The sequence below is a fragment of the Pinus tabuliformis genome, chromosome 7, assembly GCF_031772625.1.
Source record: "Pinus tabuliformis cultivar Carrire ecotype Pingquan chromosome 7, CPIR1, whole genome shotgun sequence".
Classification (NCBI taxonomy): domain Eukaryota; kingdom Viridiplantae; phylum Streptophyta; class Pinopsida; order Pinales; family Pinaceae; genus Pinus; species Pinus tabuliformis.
In genome coordinates, this window is record NC_142293.1 from 1,771,290,990 (window position 1) to 1,771,306,398 (window position 15,409).

The 15,409-nt window shown below is 37.4% G+C and overlaps 1 protein-coding gene across 1 annotated transcript; it reads right to left on the reverse strand.

Annotated features, from left to right (window-relative positions):
* Nucleotides 1-286: 286 nt before the first annotated feature.
* Nucleotides 287-823, reverse strand: LOC149255436 (UDP-glycosyltransferase 72B1-like). The gene has a single exon (XM_089455041.1). It carries the CDS (start codon nucleotides 821-823, stop codon nucleotides 287-289), a length of 537 nt encoding a protein of 178 aa, XP_089311167.1.
* Between the last annotated feature and the right edge of the window lie 14,586 nt (nucleotides 824-15,409).

Here is a 15,409-nt window from a genome sequence, read left to right on the forward strand (position 1 = left end):
ATCCCGCCTTCTCCTTCCATCAACTCCCTAACAACTCTCTCCACTTCTCCTCTCTTTACGAAATCATCACTTTCCATCTTTGCTGGGATCCCACTTTAAACTCATCAACCAGTAGCAGCCTGTTCATCCTCTGTTCCACAAAAAGAGGCCAACAAATCATGGGCACTCCATGTGAGATGCTCTCCAATGTAGAATTTCAGCAGCAATGAGACAGGAAACCATCGGTGGATGGGTGAGAGAGAACAGGAATTTGAGGCGCCAATGAAGCACCAACAAGTCCTCGATCCTAGGTTCGACTCTTGAATCCCTCGAGTAAGAGTTGAGAAATATCTATTTCCTCAATAGACAGAAAGTTGCTCGACGGACTGTACAACACCCACATGAAGCGATGGCCACTTGCTTCCAATCCCAAGGCAATTTCGATCACCTGAGCCCTTGGGAGACTGGTTCTGCTTCCGAAAGAAACGAAGAAAACTGATGAAGGCGGCTGCTTATCTAACCACTCGAGGCAATCTGCCCCTCCATCTTCGACAGGTTTGTCATTGTGCTCAAGTGGAAACGATGACATGAGCGGCCCAACTGGATAAAAGCGGGGCATTCGATCAATATCCATCGGATTACATATCTTTCCTGCCACCAGAGCTTTAATAGCTTGAGGGTCCAGTTCCTCGAAGGTGTTGATGAAAATGCCTATCGCTTCCCAAAGACACAAGGAATGGTCGTAGAACCAGTAAAAGGTTTCATCGGACATGTCCTGAAGGGGAGTCAGCATATCTCTGCCAGGGATCGACAGAGTGCCAGGTACCCCCATTGGAAAATCCATGTCTTTAAATGAAATTGGAATCTCCGAGACGAGCTTTGGAAGAGATAACAGGACTGAAAGCACAGACGCAGAGGCAGTGAAGAATACATATGTGGGTATACGAGCTCGCCGGTCACATCGAACATAGTGGAGCAGAAAAGATCAGTGATGAAAGCAGAGACAGGAGAGGCAGAGTGGAGGAGGGATCTAAGAGCATTTTCCATTGCTCCTTTGGATTTTTCAATAAGCTTAGCTAAGTTTCGATTTTCATATCTTGTGCGCCTTCCATCTCCTCCTCTGGCAGCTCGATGAAATTGATGTCGAGACCCGATGAGGCCATGTTCTTGGAATAAGCATCCATTAGGCAAGGGGAGAACATCCATTTGCAGGTGATCAAGGTAAAGGAGAGTCCATGGGTGCCAGAGAGGTGCCTGGTGAGCTCTGTGATAGGGATGAGATGGCCCATTCCTGCGCTAGGAAAGATAGCTACATGAGGCTTTGGGCTTCTGCAGAGACGGGAGAGGTAGAGTGGAGGAGGGATCTAAGAGAATTTTCCATTACTTCTTTGGTTTTTTCAAAAAGCTTAGCTAAGTAAGTTTCAGTTTTCATATGTTGTGCGCCTTCCATCTCCTCCACAATGAAATTGATGTCGAGACCCGAGGAGGCCATGTTCTTGGAATAAGGATCCATTAGGCAAGGGGAGAACATCCATTTGTAGCTGATCAAGGTAACAGAGAGTCCATGGGTACCGGAGAGGTTCATGGTGAGCTCCGCGACAGGGATGAGATGGCTCATTCCTACACCGTGAAAGATAGCTACGTGAGGCTTTGGGCTCCTACGCTCTATGGCCACTGCTCTCTTCCTGTGCTCTGTGGACATTGTGATGCCAAAAGTAATGAGACACCACATTGTAATCGGTTATGCCTCCTACGCTCTGCGGCCACTACTCTCCTCCTGCGCTTTGTAGACACTGCGATGCCAAAAGTAATGAGATACCACGCTATAATTGGTTAGGCTGACCAATGCGCAAACCATATCCCAAACGAATTTATAACCATTTTGTAACCATCCTGATCAAACGGTTGAAACTTTTGCAATCGTCTAACATAGGATCCTATGGCGTACGAGGATGACAGGTGGGTAGAGAGGGGAGTTCATTTCAGAGGGAACGCCTTATGGCGTAATTAATTGAAATACAAAATAATTATTATTAATTATATTAAAGGCTTAATTTACTAAGAGATTTAGTGCTTAGTTTGCTTTTTCTATAATAGTACCTTGCCATTACTTTTGTCATTTTTACTATCTTTGCCACGTATACCTAGAAATCAAATCCTAATGTAAAAAAAAATATAACTTCGTTCAATTTAGATATGAGAGATGCCTACCAAAATGTTTTCTCTCAAAACTAAGATAGAGGAAATCACCTCCCCGTAATTAGTTTAAACGCTCATTTTTAATTATCTAAATTTAAGTATTATAAAGTCTTTGGTTTACAAGTTTGAATATAACTAGAATATGTTATATTATATATTTATATTTGAAAATTTTCTAAAATTTGTGAATATATATATATATATATATATATATATATATATATATAGAGAGAGAGAGAGAGAGAGAGAGAGAGAGAGAGAGAGAGAGAGAGAGAGAGAGAGAGATTTATTAAGAATAAAATATTTTAATGTTCTATCATTATATCTTATTTATTCAATTAATATATGGTTTTGTTTTCTATACCATGGGTTGGAATGGTGAATGATAAACCATGAAGTGTAGAGCCATGGCTTCTTGAAACCATGGAAAGTATAATATATGGTTTTGTTTTCAATACCATGGATTAGAATGGTGAATGTTAAACTATGAAGTGTAGAGCCATGGCTTCTTGAAACCATGGAAAGTATTGAAAATACAAGAAATTATTGAAAAGACATATAGGAGAGCAAATAATAGAGGGGAAATAAAATACAAATACGAGACTAAATAATAGAGGAGAAATAAAGTATGTAAAAGAAATAGAAAAATAAATAATATATTAAAAGGCATAAAAGAATGACTAATGAATAATATGTAAAATAATTACTAATGAAGTGTATAGTAGTATTGATATATAATATTAACAATAATATATATAGAAGTAATGGAATGGGTATTGATGGAAGAATAAAATAGGAATCAAGTAAGTTGTAATATAGATGATAAACTTGTATAAGAATATATAAATGCATAGTTATAAAATGAATCAGTGATAAGATAATATACAACAATATATAGTATAAGTGATGTATTGAGAAAGAATGATGAGAAGTATATTGGAGGTGTAAATGTGGAAATAATATAGATGGTAGTAGCAAGTAAAAAGGTCTTACTATAGATTAGGAGTAAATAAAAAGTGATAGAAAATATATTGATGTACGAATATAAACATTGTAATATAATTAATAGATAAGATGACACAAAAGGGTAAAAGTATAAATACAAATATATGGAGTTGTAGTGGGGTATGACATTTAAAGAGATATACAATGGTGATAATAGTAGTATGTAGACATGGAATATTAAAAAATTGAGACTATTGGAAAAGACAAAAATATATCTATGAATATATGGCATGAGGAATTGAAATGATGCTCTATTGAGAAGAAAGTTTTCTTAAAGATATCGATGAGTTGATTGAACAACATAATTGGTAAGGGTCAAAGTGATGACCTATATAATTTAAAAATGTTGTGAACACTCTTAATTGGTCAAGAATGACAAGTGATAGATTAAGAAAATGTTTAAAGGTAAATATTAAAGATAGTATTGTCTTGGAAAAGGATATACATTTTGTGAAAAGTTTAGGCTTAAAGGCTAATGAGAAAACAATTCATGTGAAGAGTAAGAAATTGGTGTACCATTGATGAGTTATGTATTGGAAATAAAACAAATGAATTAAGGAATGATGGTGAAACTTGTAAGTAAAGAGACCATATTAAAAATGTAGGATATTGATGGTATGGCTATGCCTATTCTACAAAAGTGTACACTTTCCTATTGAAATAAGAGGAAATGGTTATTGAAATCAATTGACATTTTGTTGAGAACATGACACTAATGCTAAATGATAACCTAGATCCTAAATGAATGATGAATAACCTTACTTCTTAGTTGATATTCATTGTTATACAAGCAAATGAAATTGATTATTTCTCTATGTGTAGTATTTTACGATATGAGGAAATCATTTATTATGTGATGGTATGATATGTTTCTGATACAAATAAATTGATCATATTTTAGGATGTGGAACACGTGGCTAGAGAATGCAAATTGCATCACATGCATGAGTATATAATTATTACTATTGAAATCTTATGATAACAATGATGTTATGTTTCAATGATGGCATACAAAAGTTGGCATGAGAATTATTATTATATTACGATGTAATGACTAATGCATTGGTCGCATATTGAGATGTTGTGATTGATAAGAAGTCCACATATAGGCTAAGAACACTAGTTTATTGATGATCTAGTGGGAGCCCATATCTATGAAGGACAATGTGTAACATCATATGGGTTGGGGACAAACTCAAACAACACTACATATGCTAGTGTATCTATTTCCTTGTATAGCTCTTCATAGATAGATCTTGAAGAGATATAGCACCATGTTGAGGAGCTTGAGTGCCTAATATTGGATTGGGATGCTAAAGTTCGGAGGGGTCATAAGGACTTCGCGACTAAATTCAAGAGGGGCCTAATGACTTCGATACTTAGGGTTGTGCACCTTAGTTACTCACGGAGGGATTTGGTCCAGCATTTAGAGATTCTTGGAGTCATTGAGTGCTAGGACCAAATGCCTGCCTTGGGGTAGATGAGGTCTAAGCCCTGGGCGAGACTTGGGTTTGTGGTATAGACCAAGGAGGCTATATTTCCAGTTCCGAAAGTTGGGAAAGACGGTTGAAATTCCTCAGGATTTTCCCGTTGTTCTGGAACTTTCAATGCCTACTAGTATACTAGTTCAATAAAGGGTGTTTGGAAATCATGGGGTAATAATAATAATAATAATAAATAAATAAACTTAACTTCGGGAAAAGTTCCTTTAGGAGGGGGACTATGTAGTATCCCATAATAATAATAATAAGAATAACAATAAAGTAAATAAATAAAATGATATTAATATAAATACAATAAGACTTAACGAAGAATAGATAAACTAAAAATTAACGAAGATAAAATATATGAATTAATAAATAAAGCAACAAAGAATGAAGAAAAGGTAAAATAACTAAAAAAAAAGAAAATGTAATAATAAATAAATAAAATAAAAGTTAGCATGGACACATAGATGTTGTACATGCAGATCCCTTTCCAATCCCCTTATGTTTTTTAGAGCCATTGATTCTATTTAATCGCGGAGAAGGGGGAAGAAGAGGCAAGCATTCATTCACTCATTCTTGAGGAAGGAAATGTTGGAGGGAATAGATCATTGGTAGTAGTAAGTTGGTTGAGGGCTGTGGGGTTGGTATTTGTTGAAACATACTGAGAAGCTAAGTCTAGGTTGGGTGGAGAGTCGTAGCTAAATTCCCTGTTGCAGGTAGCAGTTCTAGATCAACATAATTCAAGCACGTCACAACACTGTAAAACACAGTAAGAAATATTCAATCCTCAGGTACGCATTACGGTTTAAATTTTATTGCATATATTAATATATTGGTTGTTGTATTTTGTTTAATGCTTAATTTTTGGGACGTTACAAGGACATGACTAGATTTGACAACCTGATACATTTGGATCTTATACTGGTCAGTGTTGTTGATTTGTGTGTCCATGATCCAATCATTTGTGACATGTTCCATGAAGTCTAGGTTTAGCTTTGCTACTGTGAGTTGTTCTGCAATGTCTGATGTGTTGAGTAATGGTAGAAATTATGGCTGAAGGCAGTCCACATTGAACACTCAGTGCATGTATAAAATCCTGTAGATTCACAAGCTCATGCAATCTACTAAAACAAGAGACAAGAATCTACTTCTACTCTTTATAGCAGAAGCACATAAATATCGAGCAAACAATAATCGACAAGAGGAAGAACATCAATGGCACATAACACAATAAATATCTGGGGAAAGCCACATCTCAAAACCCCACTACTATATTGTATTAATCTGAAAAATCAAGATGAGATTACAATGCTTGTTCTCCCTTGAAAAATCCCAACATTCAGCAAATTCAATCTCCAACTCATAAGAAATCTCAAGGCCAAAGCTTAGCCTCTTCAAAAGTTCTCTAAGTCTCCATTCCAATGTTTAATTCATGTGGAGGATAGCTTGTATTTAAAGGGAAATGTAGCCTATAAAATATGCGTAATCCCTTAATGATCCGTTCCTGAATGCATGTGTTATCAGCACAACTCAAAAAAATCTTTAAAAAATGGTACATTGTCCCTGCACTCTAGCCTCAACTGGATATTTCTCAGAATTGACATGCATGAGTTTCTGAAGAGGAAATCTTCATTTAATTAGAGTAGCACTAGTTGAGTGCACTAATGCATCCACTGATTCTTAACTCACTATTAGTTCCTCAAATAGTTTGGAACTAATTTAACTGGGCTTAACTCAGTAAACTGAGTTAACTAAATACAACTCATACTTAACTCATCTTGGACCCTTACAATAGAGGTAGAACATATACATGACTTCAAAAATACTTCCAACATAAAATTCCTAAGTTAACTAAGTCAAAACACTCTAGTTAACTATTAAAAGTTGTTATGAAAATAAAATTTGATTTTAATTCTCAGTTTAATTCAAGGACAAATTAAACTAGATTTTATGGATTATATTTTTATCATTTCTTATTGTTATTTTAAACACTCCCTCTCAACAAGAAAGGAATTCAACTCGATCCCCATGATGAACCTCTAGAATATTCTACATGCAATACTTCTCTCTAGTGTTGTTGTTCTAGCAACTCCAGAAACAAAAGAAATTCCAACCTAAATCAGAATGATGCTTCTGTCATCAAAGTCTATGACTGCTCTAGCCTTTGTCACTTTGATCTATGACTACATCAATACCACTAATTCCTCCTGCTACTATGTACTTTGGGCTCCTGTAGCAAGGTACGATCCATGTAATAAAACCACTCAATGGACCTGGCCCAATTTTAACCCTCTTGGGATTATCACTTCACATTGCCTCACCTCACACCTGGAGGTATGGCTTCATATGATCTCTCTGCCCATTTAACTTGAAATTTCCCCCTACTAGAGGTCTCTGCATGATTGGATGCCTCCACTCGGTCTCCTTTCGGCTTCTCCAATTGTGGCTACTCCATAATTGTCTGAGACTACTTCTGATAGTTCTTCTTCTCTACTTCAGTGGATCTCTCCATGCGGTCTCATCTCAGCTTCTCTAATTATGGCTACTCCACAACTTCCTGAAGCTCCTTCTGAGGCTTCTTTTGGGGTTTCATGTTGAGGTAATTTACTCTCCCTCTCAATCACCAAGTCTCTAACGTTTTCCTTACTCCTCAAGGCTTTGCATATATCTTGAAACTCAAGAGCATATAGGTTCATCACCTGTGCATCGATCTATTTCACCTGTCACATGGAAATGTGTCTAAGGAAAAACTTTCCCTTACTAAAAAACACATCATAGCCACAGTCTTCCAATACTACGACTGGAACAAGATTATTCTTTAATCCTAGAACATACATCACATCTATGATCTTGAGAGGGGACCCAAACTCCCTCTAAAAGGTAACTGTACCGATCCCAGTATCTCTATACCTCTCTTCATCTCCAAACTCTATGCTCTGCTTGAGGTCTTTCTCCTCAAAATCACTAAAGAGATCTATATTCCCCTTCATATAGAACTAGGCACTACTATCAGGATACCACATGCCTCCCATGGTAGTGTCGGCCATGCATTCAATGTGAGTGAAATCAAGTTTGAATTGTGAAGCTATAGCCTCACCTATTGCCACTACTATCAGCTTCTTCTTGCTTGATTTCTTCTGTGGGCAGTTCTTGGCATAGTGCTCATCCTCGTGACAGTGAAAACACTTGATTTGTGTCAAGTCTATGTTCTTTCTGCCCTCCTCACCTCGGGACTTCTTTCCCTTGGACCACTTTGCCTTACTCCCTAGGGAAAAATCCTCTTCCACTTCCTTGGAAGAGCTCCCATCTCTGGTATTCCACCTAATCTCATCTTGCATCAAATCCAACCATAGACATTCCCAATTAGGTAGCTTCTGCCGACCATTCACAGAGTCTTAATAACTATTCCAACTCTTTGGGAATCCAAGAAGAGAAAGCCTCACCATATCTTCCTCAGCAATAGTGACTCTAACACTTCAAGTTCATCATGACATTGAGTGAACTTGGTCAAGTAATTTGGAATTGGATCACTCACCTCCATCTTTATTTTCTGAAGTTTATCTTTCAATTCCAACTTCCTTTGGTCACTGTTGTTCTCGAAAATGTCCTTCAATGCTTTCCACATAGCACGCATAGCTTCCTTCCCATGGAGACTCGAGACAATGTGGTATCAAGATCCCTCAAGGATTATTCACCTCACCATTGCCACACACTTCTTCCATTCAGCCAAATTCTGAGCATCTAATGTTGGTGGCTTAGGAATGTCCTGATCAATGAACTCCTTCAAGCCATTATCCTCCAACATGGCCACCATCCTCTCCTTCCAGGCTATATATAATTTGAGCTTCCATCCAAGGCATACTTGAGCGGAAAACCCTAGAACGCCATCTCTCGATCCTGAAGTATGTATTAAAAATTGGAATTTTACCTGTAACCCAAAACTCAAAACTTGAAATCTCCTCTGGAATATTGTTCTCAGCTCTGATACCATGTAGAAAATCTTGTAGATTCACAAGATCATGCAATCTACTAAAACAAGATACAAGAATCTACTTCTACTCTTTACTGCGGAAGCACATAAAGATCGAGAAAAAAATAATCGATAAGAGGAAGAACATCAATGGCACATAACACAATAACTATCTATGGAAAGCCACAAATCAAAACAATACTACTCTATTGTATTAATCTAGAAAATCAAGATGAAATTACAATGCTTGTTCTCTCTAGAACAATCCCAACACTCAACAAATTCAATCTGCAACTCATAATCATGCTCAAGGCCAAAGCTTAGCCTCTTCAAAAGCTCTCCAAGTCTCTATTCCAATGCATAATTCCTATGGATGATAACTTGTATCTAAAGGGAAATAAAGTGTCTAAAAACTGCACAATCTCTTAAGGATCAATTCCTGAATGCATGCACTATTAGTGCAACTCAGAAAAATATAAAACAACACACTATCCTTGCAATCTACTCTCAACTAGGTCTTTCTCAGAATCGACATGCATGAGTTTATGATCAGGGAATCTTTAGTTAACTGGAGTAGCACTAGTTGAGTGCACTAACGCATTAACTGACTATTAACTCATTATTAGTTCCTCAGACAGTTTGGAACTAATTTAACTTGGATTAAGTCAGTAAACTGAGTTAACTGAATACAACTCATACTTAACTCATCCTGCACCCCTATAATATATGGAGAACATATACATGACTTTAAAAGGACTTCCATCTCGAAATTCATAAGTTAACTAAGGAAACTCACTCTAGTTAACTATTACAAGTTGCTTTGAGAATAAAATTCGATTTTAATTCTCAGTTTAATTCAAGGACAAATTGAACTGGAATTTCTAGATTCTATTTTTATCATTTCTTGTTGTTATTTTCAACAATACAGGCCAAGGAATGGGGTAATTCTAAGATCAAAATAATTGTATCGCATGGCCTTGGTGGTGATGTAAGGTTGATATTAGAGTGGGCTAATCTTTTGATGGGCTTGGGTAAGGTGTTCTCTCTACAAATGAAACAAAACTATTTTGTCCATTGAAACTTATGGGGTACTCGATGCTAATATTTTTATTACTTGTATGGGAATTAGATTTCTCCAAGATGTTGTGAACATGCTGGAAGATGTGTTTAGTGTGCTCAATGAACCTAATGGCTTTATCAACTTCATACTGAACATGGGAAGGTTCTTTCTATGTGGTTTTAAAAGCAAATGCAAATCGAGTGGAAACAATTGTTGAAATCCCAAGCCCACTTCAAAGGTGCTATGAACATCGTTATAGTTGTGTTGCACATAGGGAAGAATCCCATCCCATTTTCATAGATGCTTAGAGTTGTACATGCATAGCATGTGCACAATCATCTTATTAATGACCTTTGTCTGGCCATCACTTTGGGGTGGAATGCAGTCGAATTGGTGATACTCGTGTCCAACAATGACCAAAGGCTATACCAAAACATGCTTACGAACCTATTGTCCCAATGTTATATAATGGTCTATGGGATCTCAAAATGTACCCACACTTGTTCAAAGAAGAGTGTGGCAGTGGCCTCTACGGTGATACTCCTTTTGCAAGCAGCCAATATGGCCATCTTAGAAAATATGTCTATGACAACAAATACAAAGTCGTTTCCATGATTGCTAGAAGGAAGGCTAGACATATAATCCATGGACATGGATTCGCAGGGCCAACCAAGAGTAGGTACAGAAGTATACAAGTCTTCCTTCTCAATTGTTGGCTTAGAGATGGGACTAGTATCACAGGATCTGATGTATTTTCCAACATCCCATCAGAGATTTGGCCAATAAAAATAATTTTTGAGTACGACCAAAGTTTTCTATACACGAAAGTGTGATGTGACCCGACTGTAGTGTGATGCAACCTGACTGTAGTGTGCCTCTCAAAACATATTATCACACTCACTTGAAGGAACATAAAGGTAGCACAAGTAACATAATAATGCACCTTGGAGGTGGAAATTTGGAAATTTCTTTCCATTAACTAGCATTTGGTATGTGGTGGCAAACTCTAGATATTTTTATATAGTTGCAACCATCCATAGGTCTCATGGACACAAGAGTTGAGAAATGTAGTTAGTTTTGCAACTAGTGGCTAATTGAGACAACCTGCAAGATGATTGATGTTGCCTTTCTTATATTTGATATTAAAATGGAATTTTTGTAGATATGTGGACCACTTCTCATGGTGATCATTCTACAACTTCCCTTGGGAATGTATAAACTGTAGGGGTCGGTGATCTATGTGGATGACCATCTCCTTCCACATAATGTAATGTTTCAATTATTGGTAATCCTACATGATAAAATACATCTATTTATCATAGGTGGGGTTTTTCCAAATTATTTTGGAAAGTGTCTCATTATGATAGACCGCCATATGCCCTTTTTGGGTGAGAATTACACCAATAACATAGTCATAGGTGTCTTCCTCAATTTCAAATAGTTGTTGCAGGTCTCACAATGTCAGTAGTGTGGTAGGGCAGAGGTAGTGCTTTAGCTTAACAAATGTCTTTTGTTGGGACCTGGACCAAAAAAAAAATTCTTTCACTCTTCCCTTGATAGTTTAACTAAAAAACCAAGTCATATGAGAGAATCCCAACATGTATGTCTGATAAAAATTAGCAAGGCCCAAGAATTTGTGAAGCTCTGTTAGAGTTGTCAAGGATGACCAATCCCAAATAACTGAGATCTTAGCTATATCCTCATTCACTCCTTGCTTATCAATGACTTATCCAAGATATTTGAGTTGGCTCATGCCAAAGGTGTAGTTCTCCAAGTTGGCACATAGTTTGTGTTGTCGTAGGGTTCGAAGGAACTGTTGAATGTGTTGCAACTGCTCTTCCCAACTCTTGTTGAAGATGAGAACAGAATCTATATATGCATCCACGAATGAGTTTGTAAAGGGCTGCAACATGTCATCTATCAACCTCGTAAAAGTTGTAGGGTTATTTTTCAATCCGAAAGGAATGACCAACCACTAGAAAAGGCTCTCCTTTGATTTGAAGTTGGGCCTCCATACATGTGTGGGTTCTATTGGCACCTAATGATAGTCAGAATTCAAATTAATCTTGTTGAAATACTTGGCCCCTTTGATCTAGTGAAGATGGTCAGTAGTTGTGGGATTGGATACCTATTCCTGATAGTGACTTTGTTTAGTGCCTGATAATCAATGCAAAGTCTCCAGGCTCCATCTTTCCTTGGTAGAATACAATGAGGCTCCCACAAGGTGACGAACTTGGTCAAATGTTCCATTTTCATAGAAACTCCTGGATCTACCACTTTTATTCATTTTCCAAAATGGAGTAGTATTGTATCAGCCCATTGGGTAGAGGTGCTCTGGGAGTTAGATCGATCGAATTCCTGACCTAATAGTGCAAAGGTACCCCTATGGGTGATGAGAATATATCCATGTATTCTTCCATGACCTTATCCATCTACCATTTCTACGTGGGAGGAACCCTTCCTAGGGGTGATGTATGTGGCCACTATATTCCCCTTGTTTTGAGAGTGAATCAGAAAGAAAACAAATTTCCCATTTTGGGAGATGGTCTTACTATATTTCCTAGTAGAGATCAAAGAGATTACAGTAGATGACATTGCCTGTGGTATCCTATATAACTTATTTCCCAAAGTAGTAATAACAGTGTGAGGCATTGACTGATACAAAACATGATGTTTCCATAAGTCTGGTTGCTTTAATAACATATCACAAAATTCGGAAGAAGCAATATCACACAATACCTCATATATGAAGGGCTTGATGTTGTAGCGAAGGTGACACTATTTACCGATGCAGAGATCTCGTCCTTCGTGAAACCACCCAATGGTGTATAGTAGCGGGTGTGGTGTGGTAGATAGTCACAACCACTTCATGACATCTACTGTAACAAGGTTATATTTTCTCCCGTTGTTGACAATGAACTGTAGTGGAGAACCCTCCACTAACTTCTATTAGTGGAAGAGATGCTCCCCCTCCTTGGGATCTTTGGGCTCAATCTTCTAGACCTTGGTGGTGGCAACAGTGGCACTGGGTTCTACATCATTAATCTTCTTCCCCTTTTTATTCCCCTTATCAGGTTCTGGTTCATAATGCGAACATGTATTTGACTTTGAAGCTTTCAGCTCAACCACCAATGACTGCTTCGTGCGACACTCATTTGTGTTGTGAGTGGGGATCTTATGGAACTCACACCACTTTCGGGTGTCCTTCTTTGCTTGTGGATTCTATGCATTGTCTTATGTGACTCCACCTTGGCTCTGTCCTTTGATCTTTGATTTTGGGGTGCTCTTGCCCTACTTCTGGTTCGCAGATCCTAATTCACACTTCCTTTATTTAAATTTTTGTTCAATCTTTCCAACATATCAATATGTTGCACCAAGCGAGGACATGTCCAAGAACTCCATTTCTTAATGAATTTAATTGTGCAGAAAGTCGCGGTAAATGAGCACCAAATGTCGTTCACAATATTTGATAGCCAACTTTGCGCATAGAGTATGAAAAATATTTGTGAGCTCATACACATCTTGGTCACTTTGTTGTCGTACTATGGTCCATTGTGTATACTTGTCCTCATAGCTCCCCATAGGGCAATATTATTCCTTGAAAATGTCTTAGAAAGAGTTCGAAGAGGGGGCGATTATAAATAGATAGGGGTCCTCGGCCCTTTTCTCACAGTAAGTTTTCCACCAGTCCTTGACATGGGAAACAACCTTAAGAAGCGAAAAGGTAATATTCTCCCAATCAGAGAAACTATGGATGAAACAATAGCCTTCCAACAGATTCAATCATTTATCTACAACATCTACATCTATTTGACGCTCAAATATTTGGATATCCAAGTCCACTTGTACCTTGAAGGGGGTGGTACCTCCGAAGTGACTGCTAGATGAAGATGCGTTGCCGGTGGGTGTAACAACCCTCGTGAAAATTCCATGTAATAAAAATTAATAAAGGAAATAATAACCACAGTTGTGGAACACTTATTTCAAAATGAATTTTGGGTGAGCCATCCTAGTGTGGGTGTTCATTTGGTTTATTATGGCTATGGAAATTGGCAAAGGCAATGGAAAATTATTTGGAAAAGCATGAGGCATTAATTGATTTTATTTAAGAAAATAATGGAAATTAGGAAAAGAGGAAGGGGAAAGGTCATAGGTTGCATGTGAGGAGGAAAGTGAAGAAAAATAATGGAAAATTAAGAAAATAGAGGCCTCATTAATAGAAAGGCTTCTGAGGATCATTTGGTACCTTTTGTTGGTTCAATTTTGGAGCTCTCACTTTATTCTCTCTCTTTCACTCACTCTTAGAGAAGTAGAGTTTTCTTGGAGTACTTCAACATTGGATGAATAAAACCAAAGAAGGCAAAGGAAAACAAATATCAAGCAAGGAAGAGCAGGATTTAGAAACTATAGTGGGATTATTTACAGGTATTGATTTGTATGTGTTATTTCCTTGGTAATTTTGCCATGCATGGTTATGCATGTGTGTTCTTGGTTCTCCTATGTTTTTTTGGAATGGTTTTTGTAGGTGTGATAATGTTTTTCAACCTAGCCTTGTTGTTTTGGGATAGCCTTGGTGTGATGTGGTTATCATGTTTTGGTTGAGCTGGATTCCTGGGTGGATTTCAAACTGAGTGAGGTGGATCTGTGAAAGGAATAACACATGGCCTAGTTATCCACAAACCAGACTATGGATTGTGGTGAATCCTTGGCCTAGTAACCCTTGCACCAAACAGTGGGTTGCGATAAAGCTAGATTTTGTGCTACTTAAATGGGCCTAGGAATCCTCATTTGGTGAATGGAAGGATATATGGTAAATCCTAGAGGTGGATGCCCTTGATCAGACCTAGGAATCCTTCATTGGTGAATGCTAGGATTTATAGTAAATTATGGAGGTTGGTGTCTTGATTATGGCCTAGTGATACTTGAATTAGACTATGCATTGCAGTAAAACCAGATATTAGGAGACAATAAAATTCATCACAATGTAGGTAGATAAATTCGGTGGCACCCATGCTCATTTGTTTTTTTTGTTATGAGTCCCACATTCATTATTGGAATATGGCATAGGGGTGATTCGCTGAAATAAATTTTTTGTTCAGACAATCAATGGTTAGGTGGTTCATGGAAGTCCCAAACCTGGTTGGATTTTGCATTCATTAATAAGAGTTCCTTCTCCTTGATATTTTATATGTAAATATACTTGTTTATATGTGGATTCTATCGTTGTTGTATCCTTATTATTTTTGTTTTTTATATGTTGGTTGTGAGTATGTTTTATGACAATGATGATGTATGGCTCCAATATTGTTTTGATTTATAAAGGAATGGAAAATGAATATATGAACTCATATATGATAATGAAGCTAATGTGATAAGGAATCAATGCTTCTTAGCAATTTTCAGATAAGTATGAGATCCCTATGCTCTGGTATGTTCTTATGACTTGTAGAATGCATATTTCTGAGATGTTTGAAAAATTGTCTGTCATGGATAGTAGGGGTCTAGTTAAGTATTTGTTGAAGTATTTGCATTTTTATCTTTCTTCAATGTTACTTTTAATTTCTGTATGTTTGATGAAGTTCTAGAAAGTGGCCTGAGACTTGGCCCTGAAAAAGTGGCACAAAATCTGGGGTCGTCAGCTCTAAACTAGATAAAAAAGACCCCAATCACATGCATGCCCTTGCTATGAGAGCGACTAGAGGGCCACAG